The 20,146-nt window shown below is 30.2% G+C and overlaps 1 protein-coding gene across 1 annotated transcript; it reads right to left on the bottom strand.

The window, feature by feature from the left end:
- Positions 1 to 5,559: 5,559 nt before the first annotated feature.
- Positions 5,560 to 6,322, bottom strand: LOC119688123 (actin-related protein 2/3 complex subunit 4-like). Its single transcript, XM_038102776.1, has 2 exons — positions 6,230 to 6,322; positions 5,560 to 6,170 (listed from the first exon to the last, which is right to left on the bottom strand). Exons 1-2 carry the CDS (start codon positions 6,305 to 6,307, stop codon positions 5,658 to 5,660), a joined length of 591 nt encoding a protein of 196 aa, XP_037958704.1. The 5' UTR covers positions 6,308 to 6,322; the 3' UTR covers positions 5,560 to 5,657.
- Positions 6,323 to 20,146: the final 13,824 nt, after the last annotated feature.

Here is a 20,146-nt window from a genome sequence, read left to right as displayed (position 1 = left end):
GTTTTTATTTTAACGTTTGGGTTCTGTTTTTATTCATGAAATACATTTATTTATAAAAACAGAAATTCAAAAATCCTTTATAAATAATTCATTTCTTCACAATTACTAGTCTATCAGTAATTTTCACAAATTTTGTTAAAATATTACTCTTAAAATATTTAAATTTATTCATTAACACTTGGAACAAATGTAAACAATAAACAGCTGACTGTTTCCATTTTCTTTCAAAAATCATTCACGATAGATTTTAAAGATAGTTAAATAGTTTAGATAAGCTTTGTCTTTTGTTGGTTTGCGATGGTAGTCAACTGATATCCGATTTCCAATTCCGAGGCATCCTTACGTCTTTCATTGGCCCAAATTTCAAATCCTGGGGATCGGACTCGCTGTACGCACTATTAGTTCATTATCCAGCGAGTACCCGATAACTTTCCAGGGGTGCCATGATATAGTACTGATAACGTCTAAAATATCTATCTACTTTGAAAAACTATATCAGTTTATTTTTTACAAATCACTCAATTTAATAAGAAAATTATAAATAAAGTATTCAGGTGCAAATTAAAGGACAACTTAAAAATATGCACTTAACATAAAATTGTTTCACATTAGGTTATACTTTTTATAATAGAAAAGATTTTTACTTTCTACAACCCATAAAAAGCGATGAAACTATTTTCCAGAATTGATAGAATCCTACTTTGATGTACAATAAAATTGGCAACATTGGTGACTTTCTTGATTCTAATATTCTATTTTATTAAGAAAATGTCTTCATTGAAGTCATACAATTATATCTACATGAGACATAAATATTATTATATTGTATATAAATTTTAAAATACAAATATATGTAAAAGTTTACTTTGTAACTTGTTCTTTTAAATTTTTACAATCATTCCTCATTTGTCATTAGAGGGTATAACATTAACATATATTCGTCTTGCATACACATTTCTTCTTGGATAGGTGCATATTTGGTCAAACTTTCTGTTAATATTACTTTCCATTTAAAACTCTTTTTAACTAATATCGAAATTTTAATCCCTTCCTTCTTTTACATCGCATAGGTTTTCTCAAACAAATTTCGATTACATCCTTGAAGATTTCTACATCCATCGCACTTGTAATTCGTATTAAATGTGAAAGGAAAACATCAGATACAGAATCCGGCAGGTCTAATATTTTAGTGACGACATTGACTTAATATCACATAATTTAATAGACCTAGTCAGTGGAAGGCAGTAAACAGCAAGCCACGTGATGTCATCACATTCCAAATTGTATTCAATAACAGCTTTGATAGGGATTTATAAGCAACATTGTCTATAAGTACAAATTAATATTTTATTGACTTCTTTTTAATTAAAAATTAGTTTGAGTTTAAATAGTTAATGAAATTATTATAATCATAATTTTAAATAGGTAGTTAGATAGTAGCTTAAGTAAAGGAAAAGGACGGATAAATAATATAGAGTAAGAACCTTTATAGCTTGCACCCTAGACTAATGACACACCTATTTCTTATAAATACATATTTTTTATTATTTTTTATATTATTTAACTCATAGGGAATATGTTTTCCGATATATTTCTACTTCCTAAAAGGTACTAACTTTACTATATTACACAGAACTTACATATATGCGAAAAATTTAAAAACAGCTAAATTCTTATTAAACTTAGACTAGGTGCTCTCTAGTAATAACAAAATTTTAATTTATTAACAATATAATCAAGATATTTTGAAGTTACAAAACTGATATAGACGAGTGCAGATATTTCATCTGGATCCATGTTAAAAACAACCCCTATACCAGTACCTACACCTGCGTCTTTCATTCTTCCTTCCTCATCTCACTCCATTGTACAAAGTCTTGTCAACCTTTTATGTGCTTGCTGTGAGATGGGCGTTTGGTTACAACAACAACAGTTAATGCAATAAAATTATTGGTATATTTCAGTCAAGACTTATATTTGTTAATATCTTGATTAAGCTTAATCAATTCACGATTATAGTTAACAATGGAATTCATAGCCAAATATAGATTAAATACAGAGTCAAATACATTTAATTACCCCATTTTTGCTGAAGTTTCACTATTTGTAATGCAGGTTATTAATCTTTCAAGTCACTATATAATCAATCCATCAACTATTAGAGCTCTTTTTACATATCATAATCCTCTAAGTTTTTTAGTTAGTTTCTCTAACCATAATTGGAAAGTTCACTCTAAATTATAATCAAGACTCAATTTTCTTTAAATGGTGTCTAATTTATTGCATTTCCTTATAGAGTGGATTATTATATCCGAAACTTTTTAGGCACTAATTATTCAAAACTAAATTATGTTTATGTAAAATATCATTTTGTCTTTCCTATAATCGCTTTAGCGAGAAACCAGTCTTTTATGTTCATATTAATTGTTATTATAAATAAATTACACCCAAGCTTAATGCAAAACAGACATTTATAAATTCCCACTAGTCACTGAATCGACGAATAAAGGCATATGTTTTATATGGAATAGTTTCACAATTTAAATATTTGTTAGTGTCACCTCTGATAATTGTGCTAATATTTGTTCACGTATCCGACGCTCTTCTTCTGTATATTGACGTTCCTTGTTAACAGGTTGTATTTTTTGTGCTTCCAACAACTTTGCCAATTGCTCATTAACGTCAATAGGAGCAGGTTTGGCTGGTTCTTCCTTCTGTGGCATTAGCTCTTTCCATTTTTCGAATATCATTTCAACTAAACCACTTGTATCACCCTAAAACAGGATCAAAGTAATGTTATAAACACTTAATCTTATTGTCACAAACTCACCACCACTGCACCTAACAGATCCTGTAAAGCATCTGCTTTTTGCTCATGGGTTTCATCACTCTCCAAGACGCCAAGTATATAAATACCGAAAATCGATTCATCTCTCTGTCACTTGTTTAATTTTTCCAGTAATAATTTCTTTGAAAAGATATTATGCGTTGTGTTCATCTTTTTAATTGCTACTGATTAATTTTATTTAACTTTTAGATAATTTTTGTTGTTCAGTGCAACTGTCTTTATTTTAAATTTACATTGTCAATTTATTTTATAATATCATTGTAAATTGATATTGTTAGATTATTAATAATTTCTATTAACGTTAATTATGTTTATTCAGGCATTTTTAAATTTAAGTAATTTTCTTTATTTACTTGATTTGTTTTTTAGTTTTCATTTGACAACTGTCATTTACAGTGGTGGCAATAAATATGTTCTTTAATATAAAAATGACTTGTTTAATAGTGCATGGTGTCATAATAACATTCGGGCTGTAATGTGATATGGGTATAAGACCACACATATCACACAACGTATAAGTGTTCCAAATAATTTTAACGTAAATATTTACAGAGTTCTATTTTAAATACCAATAAATTGTTTTCAAGTAATATGAGCCTCTATTTTGTTATTTTTATTTTACAGTAGTCATTATTTACAAAAATAAGTACAGACAGTTCGTAAAATATAATTATCATAAGGTTTAAAATAATATTTCTATAAAAACTAAAATGATTAACATTTTTACTTGGTAAGCCTTATTCAAAAACCTAAAATAAAAGTTATTTCAAAAATGTTTATGAAAAAAAGCAGCAACAAAAAGTTCATATTTAAGTATATAGTTATCATTCTAACAACTTTTATCCTTAATATTATGCATGCTTTTCATATATGAGCATACTAAAATAAAACTCAAAAAATAACAATTAAATTTGCTTTATATTATATCCCTCAAAAATGATTATTTTATGTGCCTTTTATTTTTTCGCGCAGAAATAACTCTTAAAACTCTGCTTTTTATTTTGAAACGCACAAATAACTGTTGTTCTTGCGTTATAAATATAAAAATCATAAATAATTGGCGCTAACCTGCCGAATATTTTTAAAATGAAATTATAAAATGCATTTTTCATACAAGGTAGTTGTTTTTGTAATTCCGTACAAAAAAATTAATAATAATTATAATGAATTAAAATTTAAAATACTATAATAATTTAAAATATTATAATATTTTTTATAAGTTCATATTTTTGTGTGAGAGTTTTAATTAGCAATAATTATATTAAATACAAGTAATTTAAAAATCGTAAATTATGTTCATCAGCAACGAGATAATAACAACACAACACAAACAAAATAACGAAAGATACCTGAACCTAGATAGCAACGACGCTGAGAGGACCAAGCCGATCCTCTGACGCTGTTCCTGAAGTCTAATTTTTTGTGGGCATGCTTCTTAGCATAAGCAAGCCGATTGCTCTGATTTTTTTTGATTATAAAGAATTTTTTTAGGTACTCGACCATTAATCGAATTCTCTGCCCATATTTTGAGTCGTATTCTCACGAACAAAGCGGTTAATGATGCTCTGCACAGTGGAGCGACTCAAATTAACAAATTCCGCAATTTTCCGCGGAGGTTGACCGTTCTTAAAATGGGTTAGCACTAATTGTCTGTGCTCAATTGCAGTGCGTCATCCCACTTTTTAAAAAATTATCGTGAAATATTCCATACTAATATAAAAGATAAACCACTGCTTCACATTCGTCATAGTCAAAATAAGCTTCGATACTCTTGCTTTACATTTGTTATACTCGCACCGAGGTGCACTATAAATCATATAAGATAAATTAATTATATACAAAAAGCTTTTTTTACCATCCATCTTATTTGTTTACAAACTGATCAGATTCAAGTGGTCTATCAAAATGCTTCACATGTTTTGATTAATTGGTCAAATTAAAACTTGATTAATTTCGTATCCGCTTTAATTTCGAAATAAGAGTGAATCAATGTTTCAATCACTGACTATGCTACAATTTTTTTATGTGATTTGATATTGAAGTAAGTATTAGTGTCGCTGAAAAAGTTACGCTTTCTTTATATGGTGACAAAGAAGCTATATTCTAGCTATATTTATTGAAGTTTGGTTGACCATACAATGCTGTTTCGAGTGTTGCCGAGTACTCATCATCAGTTGGACTGCAAGTGCCAGGCTTAGAACTCGTGCCTGTCAATTTAGAAGCGATGACTTATCGTGTTTATCCACACGTAGCCAATGCTGCACAAACTTTCAGTGCTCTAGTCCCAGGTTTTGGTCACTTTTTTATTTAATTAGTGACATTAACCAAAGCACTTGCCGTGCTCTAAATTAGAACGAGCTTATAAACTACAGCTTTAAATTATGTCATTGGATATTATATAATTTAAAACAGTGAAAATGAATTCTTAGCGACTAAATAGAGTAATTTTGATATTGAGTAAAACGAGAAACCAATATCTTAAACACTGACGTGATTATATTTTTGCAACAGGTTTGAATGCCTTTTTTTTAAAAAAAATAATTAAAATTTTTTTATTGCTATCGAATATACTGCTACCGATGGATTCACTCATTTGTAACCAAAATGCCAGTGTTTTAGAATAAAAATAACACAGCAATATCTACTTTTTCATTGTCGATTTTTATAGTAGAGAGAAATTTATTTTAGGAAGAAATAAAATACTTTTTATTGGGGCCGAAATAGGTCCATTAAATTGAAATTGAAAACAATTCGATAATTACATGGTTTACTAATAATATAAATATATTTTTGCAAGAAATGATCATGTCTAAAATCGCTTAAGGAATTCTTCTGCGCAGGTACGTGCCCTTGCGTTCACTGCCAATTTCATTTCACTGATCTCCTTGTCAATCTCTTCCATGAAACTTATAACAAAGTCCACTAATTTATGTTTGTACATTTGTTCTGTATGAAAGTTGGTAATAAGGAAGCTTATATCATAGCCATCAATTGGTTTTCTACGTAGTATTATGAAGGATTCAGCTCGTCTCATCATAAAACGTGTGAACTTATGGCAAAGAATTTTTTCAATCTCGTCGGCTTGTTTAACAGAGATACTAACACGTACCGAATTGATGGATGGTTCGATAAGTACACGTTCACGTTCATTTCGGGATACAATAATAGGTGTAAGTACCAGTTCTTTGCTGGAACAGACTTCAACCTCCGGTTTGTTGTGACGCTCCACTACCTGTGAGGGAAAATCTTGTAAACACATCGCAGCTGCAAGCGAATGCCGAACGGCTGTTAAATATGGTTTAAGTGTAGCCGCCATTGGAGCCTTTTCAAAAATGCATATATCAGTTTTAAATAATTTAATCAATTGTTCGCTATCTTTACAAATGAATCACGCACTATTCCAACATTAACAACAAACTCCACACAAATGCACTGCACCTTCTTGCTTGCAAATGTCATGCACACGAAATGTCAAAAATTGATTTTGACACTTTGCGTGCACCCTACAGAGAGTAATTTAGCTTTAAAGTAATGACGTGTGGTATTTGCTTCCATGACTGCATATCAGATATTATAGCAAAAACTTATAGTTATTGCTATTCATATGTTTATGGAGAATTTTTTAAATTTATTATCTTAAAAATTATGCTTAAAATTACAAAAGTAACATATAAAACATGCAAACCAACATTTGTCTTTCCTACATACATTTATTATTGTATACTATGAAATTAATCGCTAAAATAATTTCAAATATTGCTTTATCAGCTACATATAAAAGCAATAATAATAATGGTTTTTGTTATTTTCAAAGTATTAATACTGTTTTTCATGCTAAAATTGAGAGAGGCAAATCTAAATTGAAATTTTGTTAATTATATCAATTGTAACAATTAATTGTGGTTTCGAAAAGTAGTGTACTACAACAAAAACAATTCTTTTATTACTATTTAAATTAATTGACTTTTTGGCTGACCATATAGCTGTTACGAGTACTGCCAAATACCTACCACCTTGGAATTATTTCTCATATATAATTATTAGTAAAAAATTTTTTGAGACTGCAAGTAACAGTGCCCTGTCAAATTTTGAAGCTCAGAGTCAGCACCCCAAAATAATAAATAAAAATATAAAATAATTCATTTGTATTTTGCAGATTCGTTTATTAGATTATAAAATATATATCAATATATATATGAACTGCAACAATATTTTATTATTCTATAAAGTTCACAAGCATTACATTTATGTTTTTTGATTTGCTTATCAAGTGATACTTTATAATTGTTTTCATGTTTTGCTCGGTTTGCACGGACTATTAACAATCTCCCTAATGTACCAGATATTTTCTACCCTGGAACTTTATCGGAAATACTTTAGGATAGGCTCCCTATATAGGTTTTCCATTAAAATTTTTTTATTTTTCTTCGTTAGCCTGCGTCCAGGTCTAGCTTAGATTTATTTATTTTTTTTTTTAAATTGGCCATTTTTTAAATCGTAGTTTTTCCGTTAGCTGTCCAGTTTTCTTCAGATAGCATTATTTTCGTTGTGATATTTTCGACGTTTATTTCACCGACTATTGTTTCAAGTGATGTTCTTGCAGTGTTCCATTTGTTGCATTTAAAGATGGTGTGCTCAGCGTTGTCTTTGTCTGCATCTCCGTATATGCATTTCGGATCATTTGCTTTGCCAATGTGGAAAAGGTATTTTTGAAAATATCTATGACCAGAAAGGAATTGAATTATAGTTTACTTCGCCAGTTTTCATGTCTGACCATTCTGCCGCATCTGGGATCAATCTTGCTTTAATCTTCCTTTTCTTTCTGCATTCCATCTTCGTTGCCACAGTTGTTGAATGTATATTTTATACAACGAAAAATTTATGTTCAAAATATTTTTGTGCATGTCTGTTTATCAGATGGCTGGTTATTGTACAATATATATAAAATTTATCAAATCAAACCATTGTGATGAAAATGTGGGTAAATATTTACTTCTAACACGTAATGCTTTTGGGTGTAATAATACATTCTGTATAGAGGATAAAACAAGACGAATGCTTTAATCATGTATAATTACATTGATTTGAAAAATATGTTTTTATCTGTTTATTCCTTATTTTATGAGCAATTGTAATATCCCAGTAGCAGAATACTCATGGCCTTGTCAAAAAAAGCCTTTTAAAAGCACTCCATCAGAAAGTGTAATGAAATTCACATGCCTTTTGTTAAAGTACTTTAAAAACGCCTTTACTAAGAAGGCGTCACTAAAGGAGTTGATGCGCATTGCGTACACGCAAGCGGTGTTTAAATCATATTTGCATGTTTTGTTTTTAAGTATATCTATTTTTTTTCGTTTTGACTTACCTTTGCTTTATTTCGTTGTAGTCTAGACTACTGTCTCTTCTTTGTTAAGTTAAATTATTGCAAGTTATGAAATTCTAACAAAATTAGTCCATTCGTAAATTCGAAAGTAAGCTGATCGCGAGTGAAATAATTTATAAATAGTGCTTATTAAAAGTAATAAAAATATATAAACTAATTAAATAATTAAATAAACTAATTAAAATAAATGAAAAGACAACTGAACCATAAATATTAAATAATAGTGCAAAACAGTGGAAAATTGTACGTAAAAATTGTAACAAAACAATTGTAAGTGTACTTTTATACCTGATTGGAATTATATGTAAAGTTGTCATTAGTGCATATTTTTTCAGTTAGTATAAATATTTTTCAGTTTGTTTAATTTTAAAATCAACATACACATTGTCTAATATTGCATTATATTACAGAAGCTGCAGATACTGAAGAAGCTGCAGGTTTCAAGGTTGCAAAAAACAGATATTATAGAGTGCTTGCATCAAAAAAAAATTAACAAAAGAGATTAACTAGATATAGTTATAAATAGTTTTACAATATTATTAGTTTAATAATATTAATTTAAGTTTAAATAAATTTTAGGTATAGTTTTAGATAGTTTCATAATATTATTAGTTTGAAAAATGTTAATATTATATTATTTAATTTATAATAATGTTAATTTAAATTTAAATAAATTCTAGGTATAGTTATAGATAGTTTCATAATATTATTAGTTTAAAAAATGTTAATATTATTTAATTTATAATCATGTTAATAATTTTAATTTAAATAAATTTTATTATAATATAAAAGATATTGGAATTTTAATAAATATAATTAAGTACATATATATTCATATTTTAAGTGCTTCATAAAGGCCTTTTCTACGCAGCGAGTGTGTAAGGCCTTCCTCAGAATTTGTGTTGCAGTGCTTTTTAAAGGCCTTTTCTACGCAGCGAGTGTGTAAGGCCTCCGATATTGGCTCATCCAGAACAAAAAAGAAATAGTAAAAAATACAAGTGTGTAAGTACTACTTACTGCAGAAAAAGGCCTTTAAAAAGGCCTTTTTACTCCTTATTGCTGGTACTGGGATATAATGATAACTAACACATGATCAATTAACTTTTAAATGCTATGGTCAAACGGACGGTAGGGCTCATATTGCACAAAGTGCAATGTAGTTATAATAATTATCAGCATGCTTATTTACTCACATAGCATATGCTTATGCACGCTACAATAGTTATGATATTGCATGAAATATACAAAAACAGTGATATCATTAACGTAAAGAAAAGCGTTTAGGTTTAAACGATTTAAAGAGATGGCCAACGTATGTTGAAACTGTTATATTGATATTGATAACATTAAGTTCTATTTGGCGGGGAAATATATGTTTTTACCTACCTGCTCCAGCAAACCTTCTAGCCTTATTAATGGAAGTTTTTGTTTACAGTCTTTTATTTCAGCTGACACCTACGATTTAACATATCTTATCGTCGCCTGACCACTTTTTTGTTTGGTACTACTAATAATGGAGAATCAAACTATAATAATGGAGAAATTAAGTCTTTTACTTGATTATTGATTGCAATAATTCGAATAACTATGCGGTAAACGCTAATTTTCTTTATAAACTGGGTTTTTGTCATTCAGTTTCATGGTCTATGAAAAATATTTACTGTGGAAAATACTTTAAAAATGTTCAAAAATGTTTTATATATTATTTTGTGCTGTGTTATTTGAATTGTTAATTTATAGATGTTGGCTAACTAAGTTCCATCTATCTGCTTTTTGGACTATTATTTCAAGTTCGATGTAGATGTTTGATAATGGTTTTGTTTGTATTTTTGCCGAAATATATAGCTCTTTTCCGTCATTTATTTGATGTTTTAAGTATTAAAATATATTTTTTCCTTTTGGATGGTATGATTGTATTTGCTATGGAGATAATGTCTGGTAAAATTTCATTGCAAATATATATCGTCTAAACTAGTTCAATGTCGGTAAGATATGTGTTATATTTAACGCCTTATATATACATATATAATTGGAATATAAGAGCGACGGTGTTCATATGATCTATGATATTATATACATATTTATTTTATAATATATGACAATATAAAATATCAATTTAATTTTATTTAAAATTACGTTATTAATTAAAAAATTTTCCATTAAATATACATTTAATATAAATACATTTTTCAAGGACGAGTCGATCCAACTCAAGTCATTTCGCACAATTCATACCATGGGATTCAGCTAGCATACAAGTCGCAGCTTTTCCACGAAAGCTTCGTTGTGAAACTATGTTTAAGAATGACCTTTCGGAGTTTGATGAGTCACGTGAAATCGTTGATTCTGTAATCCATGAGTATGAAGTACTAGCATAGACAAATTACTTGTAAGGGGCTCCAACTCGTAAGAATCCTTTCGGAGTTTATAGGGCTCCATCTGAATACATGTAATTTCCATTCTTCAGATAATTGTATTGTATTAGATATATTCTGTTAATATAAGAATCTTGTACAGCTTCAATAAATTATCGCTTAAAATATCGATATCCTTGGATGTGTTCTTAAATATCACATATTGAATTTTTGAATATTGTACTAATATTCTTATACTTATAAGTGTCTAAAAATATTTGCTCTTTAATTATTTGATTTTTTCATTATGAATTTATTTATGACTCAGCTTTTGAATGAAATTATATTATTTATATTACCATAGATAATAGATAGTTATGATGGTTTCAGCATATGTCATTCTATTATTCTAAAACTCTTACTTCATCAAGTTATAATCTGGTTTCAGGGAATTTTTAAATATATATTATATATTAGTAAATATTGTATTGGCACAATTAAAAGTCTGCTATATAATCTAAAGATTTCCACTTTCTTCTTGTAGGGTAAACTTAGGTCTGTAATTAATTAATTTGCATTAAATTTGGGATAAATTAATTTCCAATTGCACTCTTGATTCTCTTGATTCAACAATTCGGTTGAGATAGGTTTGAGTGCCTATAATAAGCATTCCTATATTCATTGCTCTTGAGTATGCCAAATACATAAACAAAAATCTGAAAATTTGTTTATTCAGTTTATCTTAGTTTAACCAGTGGCTTTATCTTTGTCAACACCGAATTATGCCGATTTCAACGTATAGGTAACCTAGTTATTAGACTATAACTTTGTAAAACTACAAATCAATACATCACTCAATTTTTATATTTTAGATTATATTTACAATAACATATATTAAATTCCATTCTTTTTTTTTTTGTTTTTTTAAAAGAAGGGTTGGGAAGTAGTCACCGCGTCACTGCATCCTCGAGGATTATTGTGACATACCCACTTCAGTTCCATAGACGAGTAGCAGTTAAGAATGCCAGTATATCCTTTGGAGAGATGTTGCCTAATTCCGTTATAAGCGGATAGGCAATGGATAAGTAGCGAAGTCTGAGTCTTGCAAGACTATCAAAGTGACACAATATGTGTTCTGCTGTTTCCTCTTCTTCGTAACAAAGTCTACAGCTATCGTCTCCAGTAATACCTAGTAATTCAATAGATGTTTTTTAACTCCGCAGTGTCCAGTTAGAAAACCTGTGACAAGTCGGATGCCACTTCTGTTCAGCATAAGTAGCTCCCTAGTTCTGGCTTTTGATCGAAACGGCATGGATTCTTTTGCTTGTCTGCAGGTAATTGTATTATCCCAATCATTCTGAGCTGCTCTTTCCAGCCATTCATTAGTTTTAAGTTTGAAAAAGCTTCACGAACGACCGCAGAATGGTTGTGGCCCAATATAGTATGAGGCCGCCCCTTTTCTCGCTAGTTCATCTGCTTTTTCGTTTCCCCCAAAACCGCTGTACCCTGGAATCCATATTAAGTGGACTCTGTTCCTTTCAGCAAGGTCTTTGAGAAGTAGAAGTCATTCCCACACTATTTTTGAGGTTACTCGAGGTGAGCGTAGTGCCAGGAGTGCCGATTTACTGTCAGAAAAGATATATATGTTTTTTCCTGTGACGGGTTTACCTTTATATACCTTGAGACATAAATCAATTGCGTGTACTTCAGCCTGAAAAACTGAGTTTTCTTTACTCATACTCGCAAATATTTTCTCTTTAGGTCTTACTCCATATACTCCCGCCCCCACTCCTTCCATCATTTCTGTCTGGTATTAGTATTAGGAACTTTTGGTGAAAGTTGAATTAAGGTAAACAAATGTCAGATATGGTGATATTTAGTCCTTCCTCTCTTTGCATTTCCCTACCTAGCAGGGAGTTATCGAGTAGTCTTGTTGATTGATTGTTAGTCAACTGTAGCTTGGCCATAAAAGTCATTGCTTCCTTTTTGACTAGTAGGTGAAGTGGGGGGAGCCCCAATGCAACTTCTAGGGCTGTTGTCGGGGTAGTTCTCGTCGCTCCACTTGTCATTATGCAGGCTAATCTCTGCAGCTTACGAAGTTTATCTATCACAGCCTTCTGTTGTGCTTTTTTGTACCAGATAGCTGACCCATAAGTTACAATTGGTCTGGCAATAGATGTGTACATCCAAAGGCTGAGTTTTGGATTAAGGCCCCAGTGCTTACCAATGAGGTTTCTGCTGGTCCATAATTCCATTCTTAATATCTCGTGTTTATTTATAAGCAGATATATTCAAAACTCATAAGAATAACAAGCCGAAAAAGTGTTTTACCGAAATTGAGTGCATAGAGTATATTATTTAGACAGGAATATGATAGGAGTATATAGGAATATGTTTTCGCGACGCAAATTGGCATTTTTTAGGTTCGTAACTAAAAAGCCTATATCTCGGCTAGGTGACTAGGAGGACGACAAGCAGGAGGACAAGCAGGAGGATGACAAACCGTTTTATGGATTTTGATGTTCATATTAATAGGTGTGAATGGTGGAAACCTGGAGTAATATGTAGTAAAAGAAAACTGAAATCTATACTAATTGAAATTTTAGCAACTCAGTAAAAGCGACTTAGCAATTTATTAGGTTTAGACGTATGCAATTTAGAACGATTGAGCAGAGCAGTTGGAAAAATAAATAATTTTTTCTATTATATATCTATTATATATTGAATCCAAATATGTGTTGTAAATCAAATATTACTTGATATATCCAATATCCAAAACTGTAATGTAATATATCAAAGTTATATATAAAAAGCACTGTTTCATTTCATAATATCAGTTCATATTATTTATTAGTTATTTACAATGTACAATTTTATAGTCTTTAACTATGGTTGAATTTATACATCATAACTATTATTATACTTTAATTTAGATTCCATACTTAATTTGGAACCTCTATTTCACATATCATTTTAACCTTTATTTCAAAAATGTTTGTATCTTTTTATTTTTCTCAAAGATTAGTTACAAATTTATATAAATATTTTAAATTTAATGTATCGTTTCTTTAGTATATAGCATATTTTAGTTTTCACAATTAGCTTAAACTTTATTTTATATGTTATTAGTGTATTATTTAATGAATCGATATTTTAATCTATATCACCGATCACTTTACTAAAGGTTTAAAACTTTAGTTCACATTTGTCCTTAGTACATTATTTATATTCCTGACTATTAGAACTCAGAATTAAACGTTACTCTAAACTCAGATTGATCTGAGTCTGATTATTCACTTACATGATTAACTCAATCACAGATATAAACATTAACAAAAATCAGCATTTCTTTTCGACGATTTGTCTTACTGACTTTTTGCTAATATTTATGCAACTGTACAGGTAAGTCAAAAATTAGGTGATATTTCTTTACTATGTCATATAATTTTGATCGTGTCTTAAGGACTTCTTTAAGAGTTTCAGGCGGGATGCAACCGTAATATAAGTAGCGTAGTTATGATTTTTATAATTATTCTGCTTCTTTGATTGCTTTATCTACATAGTCACACATATCTATTCACACGACCACTCGAGTATGAAGTACTAGCATAGACAAATTACTTGTAAGGGGCTCCAACTCGTAAGAATCCTTTCGGAGTTTATAGGGCTCCATCTGAATACATGTAATTTCCATTCTTCAGATAATTGTATTGTATTAGATATATTCTGTTAATATAAGAATCTTGTACAGCTTCAATAAATTATCGCTTAAAATATCGATATCCTTGGATGTGTTCTTAAATATCACATATTGAATTTTTGAATATTGTACTAATATTCTTATACTTATAAGTGTCTAAAAATATTTGCTCTTTAATTATTTGATTTTTTCATTATGAATTTATTTATGACTCAGCTTTTGAATGAAATTATATTATTTATATTACCATAGATAATAGATAGTTATGATGGTTTCAGCATATGTCATTCTATTATTCTAAAACTCTTACTTCATCAAGTTATAATCTGGTTTCAGGGAATTTTTAAATATATATTATATATTAGTAAATATTGTATTGGCACAATTAAAAGTCTGCTATATAATCTAAAGATTTCCACTTTCTTCTTGTAGGGTAAACTTAGGTCTGTAATTAATTAATTTGCATTAAATTTGGGATAAATTAATTTCCAATTGCACTCTTGATTCTCTTGATTCAACAATTCGGTTGAGATAGGTTTGAGTGCCTATAATAAGCATTCCTATATTCATTGCTCTTGAGTATGCCAAATACATAAACAAAAATCTGAAAATTTGTTTATTCAGTTTATCTTAGTTTAACCAGTGGCTTTATCTTTGTCAACACCGAATTATGCCGATTTCAACGTATAGGTAACCTAGTTATTAGACTATAACTTTGTAAAACTACAAATCAATACATCACTCAATTTTTATATTTTAGATTATATTTACAATAACATATATTAAATTCCATTCTTTTTTTTTTTGTTTTTTTAAAAGAAGGGTTGGGAAGTAGTCACCGCGTCACTGCATCCTCGAGGATTATTGTGACATACCCACTTCAGTTCCATAGACGAGTAGCAGTTAAGAATGCCAGTATATCCTTTGGAGAGATGTTGCCTAATTCCGTTATAAGCGGATAGGCAATGGATAAGTAGCGAAGTCTGAGTCTTGCAAGACTATCAAAGTGACACAATATGTGTTCTGCTGTTTCCTCTTCTTCGTAACAAAGTCTACAGCTATCGTCTCCAGTAATACCTAGTAATTCAATAGATGTTTTTTAACTCCGCAGTGTCCAGTTAGAAAACCTGTGACAAGTCGGATGCCACTTCTGTTCAGCATAAGTAGCTCCCTAGTTCTGGCTTTTGATCGAAACGGCATGGATTCTTTTGCTTGTCTGCAGGTAATTGTATTATCCCAATCATTCTGAGCTGCTCTTTCCAGCCATTCATTAGTTTTAAGTTTGAAAAAGCTTCACGAACGACCGCAGAATGGTTGTGGCCCAATATAGTATGAGGCCGCCCCTTTTCTCGCTAGTTCATCTGCTTTTTCGTTTCCCCCAAAACCGCTGTACCCTGGAATCCATATTAAGTGGACTCTGTTCCTTTCAGCAAGGTCTTTGAGAAGTAGAAGTCATTCCCACACTATTTTTGAGGTTACTCGAGGTGAGCGTAGTGCCAGGAGTGCCGATTTACTGTCAGAAAAGATATATATGTTTTTTCCTGTGACGGGTTTACCTTTATATACCTTGAGACATAAATCAATTGCGTGTACTTCAGCCTGAAAAACTGAGTTTTCTTTACTCATACTCGCAAATATTTTCTCTTTAGGTCTTACTCCATATACTCCCGCCCCCACTCCTTCCATCATTTCTGTCTGGTATTAGTATTAGGAACTTTTGGTGAAAGTTGAATTAAGGTAAACAAATGTCAGATATGGTGATATTTAGTCCTTCCTCTCTTTGCATTTCCCTACCTAGCAGGGAGTTATCGAGTAGTCTTGTTGATTGATTGTTAGTCAACTGTAGCTTGGCCATAAAAGTCATTGCTTCCTTTTTGACTAGTAGGTGAAGTGGGGGGAGCCCCAATGCAACTTCTAGGGCTGTTGTCGGGGTAGTTCTCGTCGCTCCACTTGTCATTATGCAGGCTAATCTCTGCAGCTTACGAAGTTTATCTATCACAGCCTTCTGTTGTGCTTTTTTGTACCAGATAGCTGACCCATAAGTTACAATTGGTCTGGCAATAGATGTGTACATCCAAAGGCTGAGTTTTGGATTAAGGCCCCAGTGCTTACCAATGAGGTTTCTGCTGGTCCATAATTCCATTCTTAATATCTCGTGTTTATTTATAAGCAGATATATTCAAAACTCATAAGAATAACAAGCCGAAAAAGTGTTTTACCGAAATTGAGTGCATAGAGTATATTATTTAGACAGGAATATGATAGGAGTATATAGGAATATGTTTTCGCGACGCAAATTGGCATTTTTTAGGTTCGTAACTAAAAAGCCTATATCTCGGCTAGGTGACTAGGAGGACGACAAGCAGGAGGACAAGCAGGAGGATGACAAACCGTTTTATGGATTTTGATGTTCATATTAATAGGTGTGAATGGTGGAAACCTGGAGTAATATGTAGTAAAAGAAAACTGAAATCTATACTAATTGAAATTTTAGCAACTCAGTAAAAGCGACTTAGCAATTTATTAGGTTTAGACGTATGCAATTTAGAACGATTGAGCAGAGCAGTTGGAAAAATAAATAATTTTTTCTATTATATATCTATTATATATTGAATCCAAATATGTGTTGTAAATCAAATATTACTTGATATATCCAATATCCAAAACTGTAATGTAATATATCAAAGTTATATATAAAAAGCACTGTTTCATTTCATAATATCAGTTCATATTATTTATTAGTTATTTACAATGTACAATTTTATAGTCTTTAACTATGGTTGAATTTATACATCATAACTATTATTATACTTTAATTTAGATTCCATACTTAATTTGGAACCTCTATTTCACATATCATTTTAACCTTTATTTCAAAAATGTTTGTATCTTTTTATTTTTCTCAAAGATTAGTTACAAATTTATATAAATATTTTAAATTTAATGTATCGTTTCTTTAGTATATAGCATATTTTAGTTTTCACAATTAGCTTAAACTTTATTTTATATGTTATTAGTGTATTATTTAATGAATCGATATTTTAATCTATATCACCGATCACTTTACTAAAGGTTTAAAACTTTAGTTCACATTTGTCCTTAGTACATTATTTATATTCCTGACTATTAGAACTCAGAATTAAACGTTACTCTAAACTCAGATTGATCTGAGTCTGATTATTCACTTACATGATTAACTCAATCACAGATATAAACATTAACAAAAATCAGCATTTCTTTTCGACGATTTGTCTTACTGACTTTTTGCTAATATTTATGCAACTGTACAGGTAAGTCAAAAATTAGGTGATATTTCTTTACTATGTCATATAATTTTGATCGTGTCTTAAGGACTTCTTTAAGAGTTTCAGGCGGGATGCAACCGTAATATAAGTAGCGTAGTTATGATTTTTATAATTATTCTGCTTCTTTGATTGCTTTATCTACATAGTCACACATATCTATTCACACGACCACTCGAGTTCGACCTTACTTGATTAATCTTCGTTTTTAAAACTCGTGTAACAGTTATTTATGGGGCCATTGGAAGTCTTTTTTAAAGTTTCAATAGATGTTTTCATTGCGTCCTGTGTTTAAAAACAGGTTCAATCACCAAATGTCCTAGAATATTACTTGTAATAGTATATGTATTCGGCGTGTATTTATGAACCTAAAAAGTAGATTACATACTTTTACTACTATTAATACTGTAGTAGTAACACATTTTTGTATTATTAGCCCTCTTGATCTTACTGACCATAATTGTTAAAAGAAATCAGATATTTTTATTATGCCTTAATAGGTATAACAGTTTCAGGGTGCTTTTGACCTAAAATAAAATCTGAATTAATCTATATAATTTTTAAAAATCAACAGACAATATACCTTTATTTAAATTTGTTCGCGGGATGTTTGGCAGCGGTTTTTTTCTATCCCACGTAAAAACTTATGAAACAGTCCGTATTCGTAACGTTTTTGGGCTGCACCAAGTAGTGTTGTATTTCTAGTTGAGATATTACAGGTCTAAAATTATCAAAGTATATATCATTTTAATAAATTAATCTTTATAAAAAGTAAAAGCGGTTTTGTTTGGTTATTTATACAGAATAAATAGAAACAATAGGTTAATATTAATAGGTATTTAATATACCCCGTGCACCTGAATATAACTAACAGTTTTAAGTCAATTTGAGACCTATCGTTACAGATGTGAGTAAAACTAAATGCTAATTAATAATGTAAAGGTAAGAAATAATAAAACTCAGTTACAAGCAGAGGCGAGGCGTCGAATGGTTCAGAGTGTTCACCGAACACCTTAACAAAACTTCCTTTTTAGATTTTTTTTTTATTAGGTAAATAATCTTGCTATTTTGCTACTTAACATTTTTTATAATAGCTTTTCCAAACAGATTAACATAAACACAAAACGTATAATACAAACAAAACCACACATACATATATTAGTTACACCCAACATTACTTATAATTAATAAAAGAGAAAATACATTCCTCTTAAAATATACTAACGTTCAGAATAAAAACTGCAATCAAAGTTACGGTTGCTGTTTTATATGGGCAAATGGTTCAGTAAAAAAATTGAACCGCTCATAGTAAATACAAAGCAAAAGAGTATATGAATGCATGAGAGTTTCTTACTCCTATGTAGAGGTTGGAAATAAACCAAAAACAAAGTCATTATTGCAATTTTATACTAGCAAATGGTAAAAGTAAAAAAAAAATTAAAGAGATTTGAAGTGAAAAATAATATTTAGAAATGGATAAATGTGTGATTAAAGATTTGATTCAAATATCTTTTTTTAAACGCTCTTCTGACAAAAAGATTTTAATTCATAAAATGAATAGACCAACTCCAGATATGAAGAATTTGGTACCTGATGTAAAAATGTCGAAATCTGTGGTAAGTCGCCGTTTTCCTACAGCTATTTACCATAAAAACCAGTGGATTACAGGCTGCGAACATTTAAATAATTGTTTTGTTGGTCTTGTACGCTATTTGCTTGGTGAAAGACAAAACTTAGGAGTAGGGAGAATACGTTATAGTTGGAATTCTGTTTTGAACACCTTGCCAAAAAGTTGACACCTCGCTACTGGTTACAAGTGTGACATTGTCACGAGCCTGATTTTATTATAAAAAATTAGAAAATGGTTTTCGATTAAATAGTGGCAAATATTTCCAAATTAAAACAAAAGGAATTAAAACACTTTTCAATAAATTAAAAATACAAACGAACTGATCGATACACGGTACATACAGTACTGTTTTTGTTGTCTAGCGTATGGCCGTTCTATTAGAGCCGTTCTGTTAGGCAGTAGGCAGAAAACATTCCGCTTTCAATATTTGGAGGATTATTATGATTAGAAAAGAGGTGGAACATGATAATGACGTAAGAATGAAAGAAGCATCCGTTAGAGAGATGTGAGAGATTAGATGGCAAAATGTAGCCCTTATTAATTGGTTAGATGCCTCGATGGAAGAAGATATAAGTAATGTAGAGATATTTCTAAAAACCTGACAAATAATTTAATAATCAAAAACTTAAACTGGATTTGAGCTCACATACATTCAGTTTATTTATTATATATATTATTAAAAATAAATTCAATTACTCACCGTAAGAGTTGATCTTGTTTACTTCGGAATATTTTCCTTTTCTTATATCTTTACCAGGGCTGTTATCTAAATGAACAGCAATTGATAGAATATTAAAAGATTGATGAACAGATCAATTACTTATTGGATATAGGTTTATTAATTTTAGAAATATTCGTGTGGGTCTAGTAATGGCCGTTTTTTATTTTTGATGGCTTTTAGCTGCTTTAGCACGTTTACCTAAATAAAT

The sequence above is a fragment of the Teleopsis dalmanni genome, chromosome X, assembly GCF_002237135.1.
Source record: "Teleopsis dalmanni isolate 2A chromosome X, ASM223713v2, whole genome shotgun sequence".
NCBI lineage: Eukaryota > Metazoa > Arthropoda > Insecta > Diptera > Diopsidae > Teleopsis > Teleopsis dalmanni.
Note: the sequence above shows the minus strand (reverse complement) of the source record. Positions and strands in the feature narration are given on the sequence as shown.

Coding starts and splice junctions, on each gene's coding strand:
- LOC119688123 (XM_038102776.1), bottom strand. CDS start 6,307: ATGACATTTGCAAGCAAGAAGGTGCAGTGCATTTGTGTGGAGTTTGTT. Junction 6,171..6,229: donor GAATAGTGCGTGATTCATTT/GTAAAGATAGCG, acceptor ATTTTTGAAAAG/GCTCCAATGGCGGCTACACT.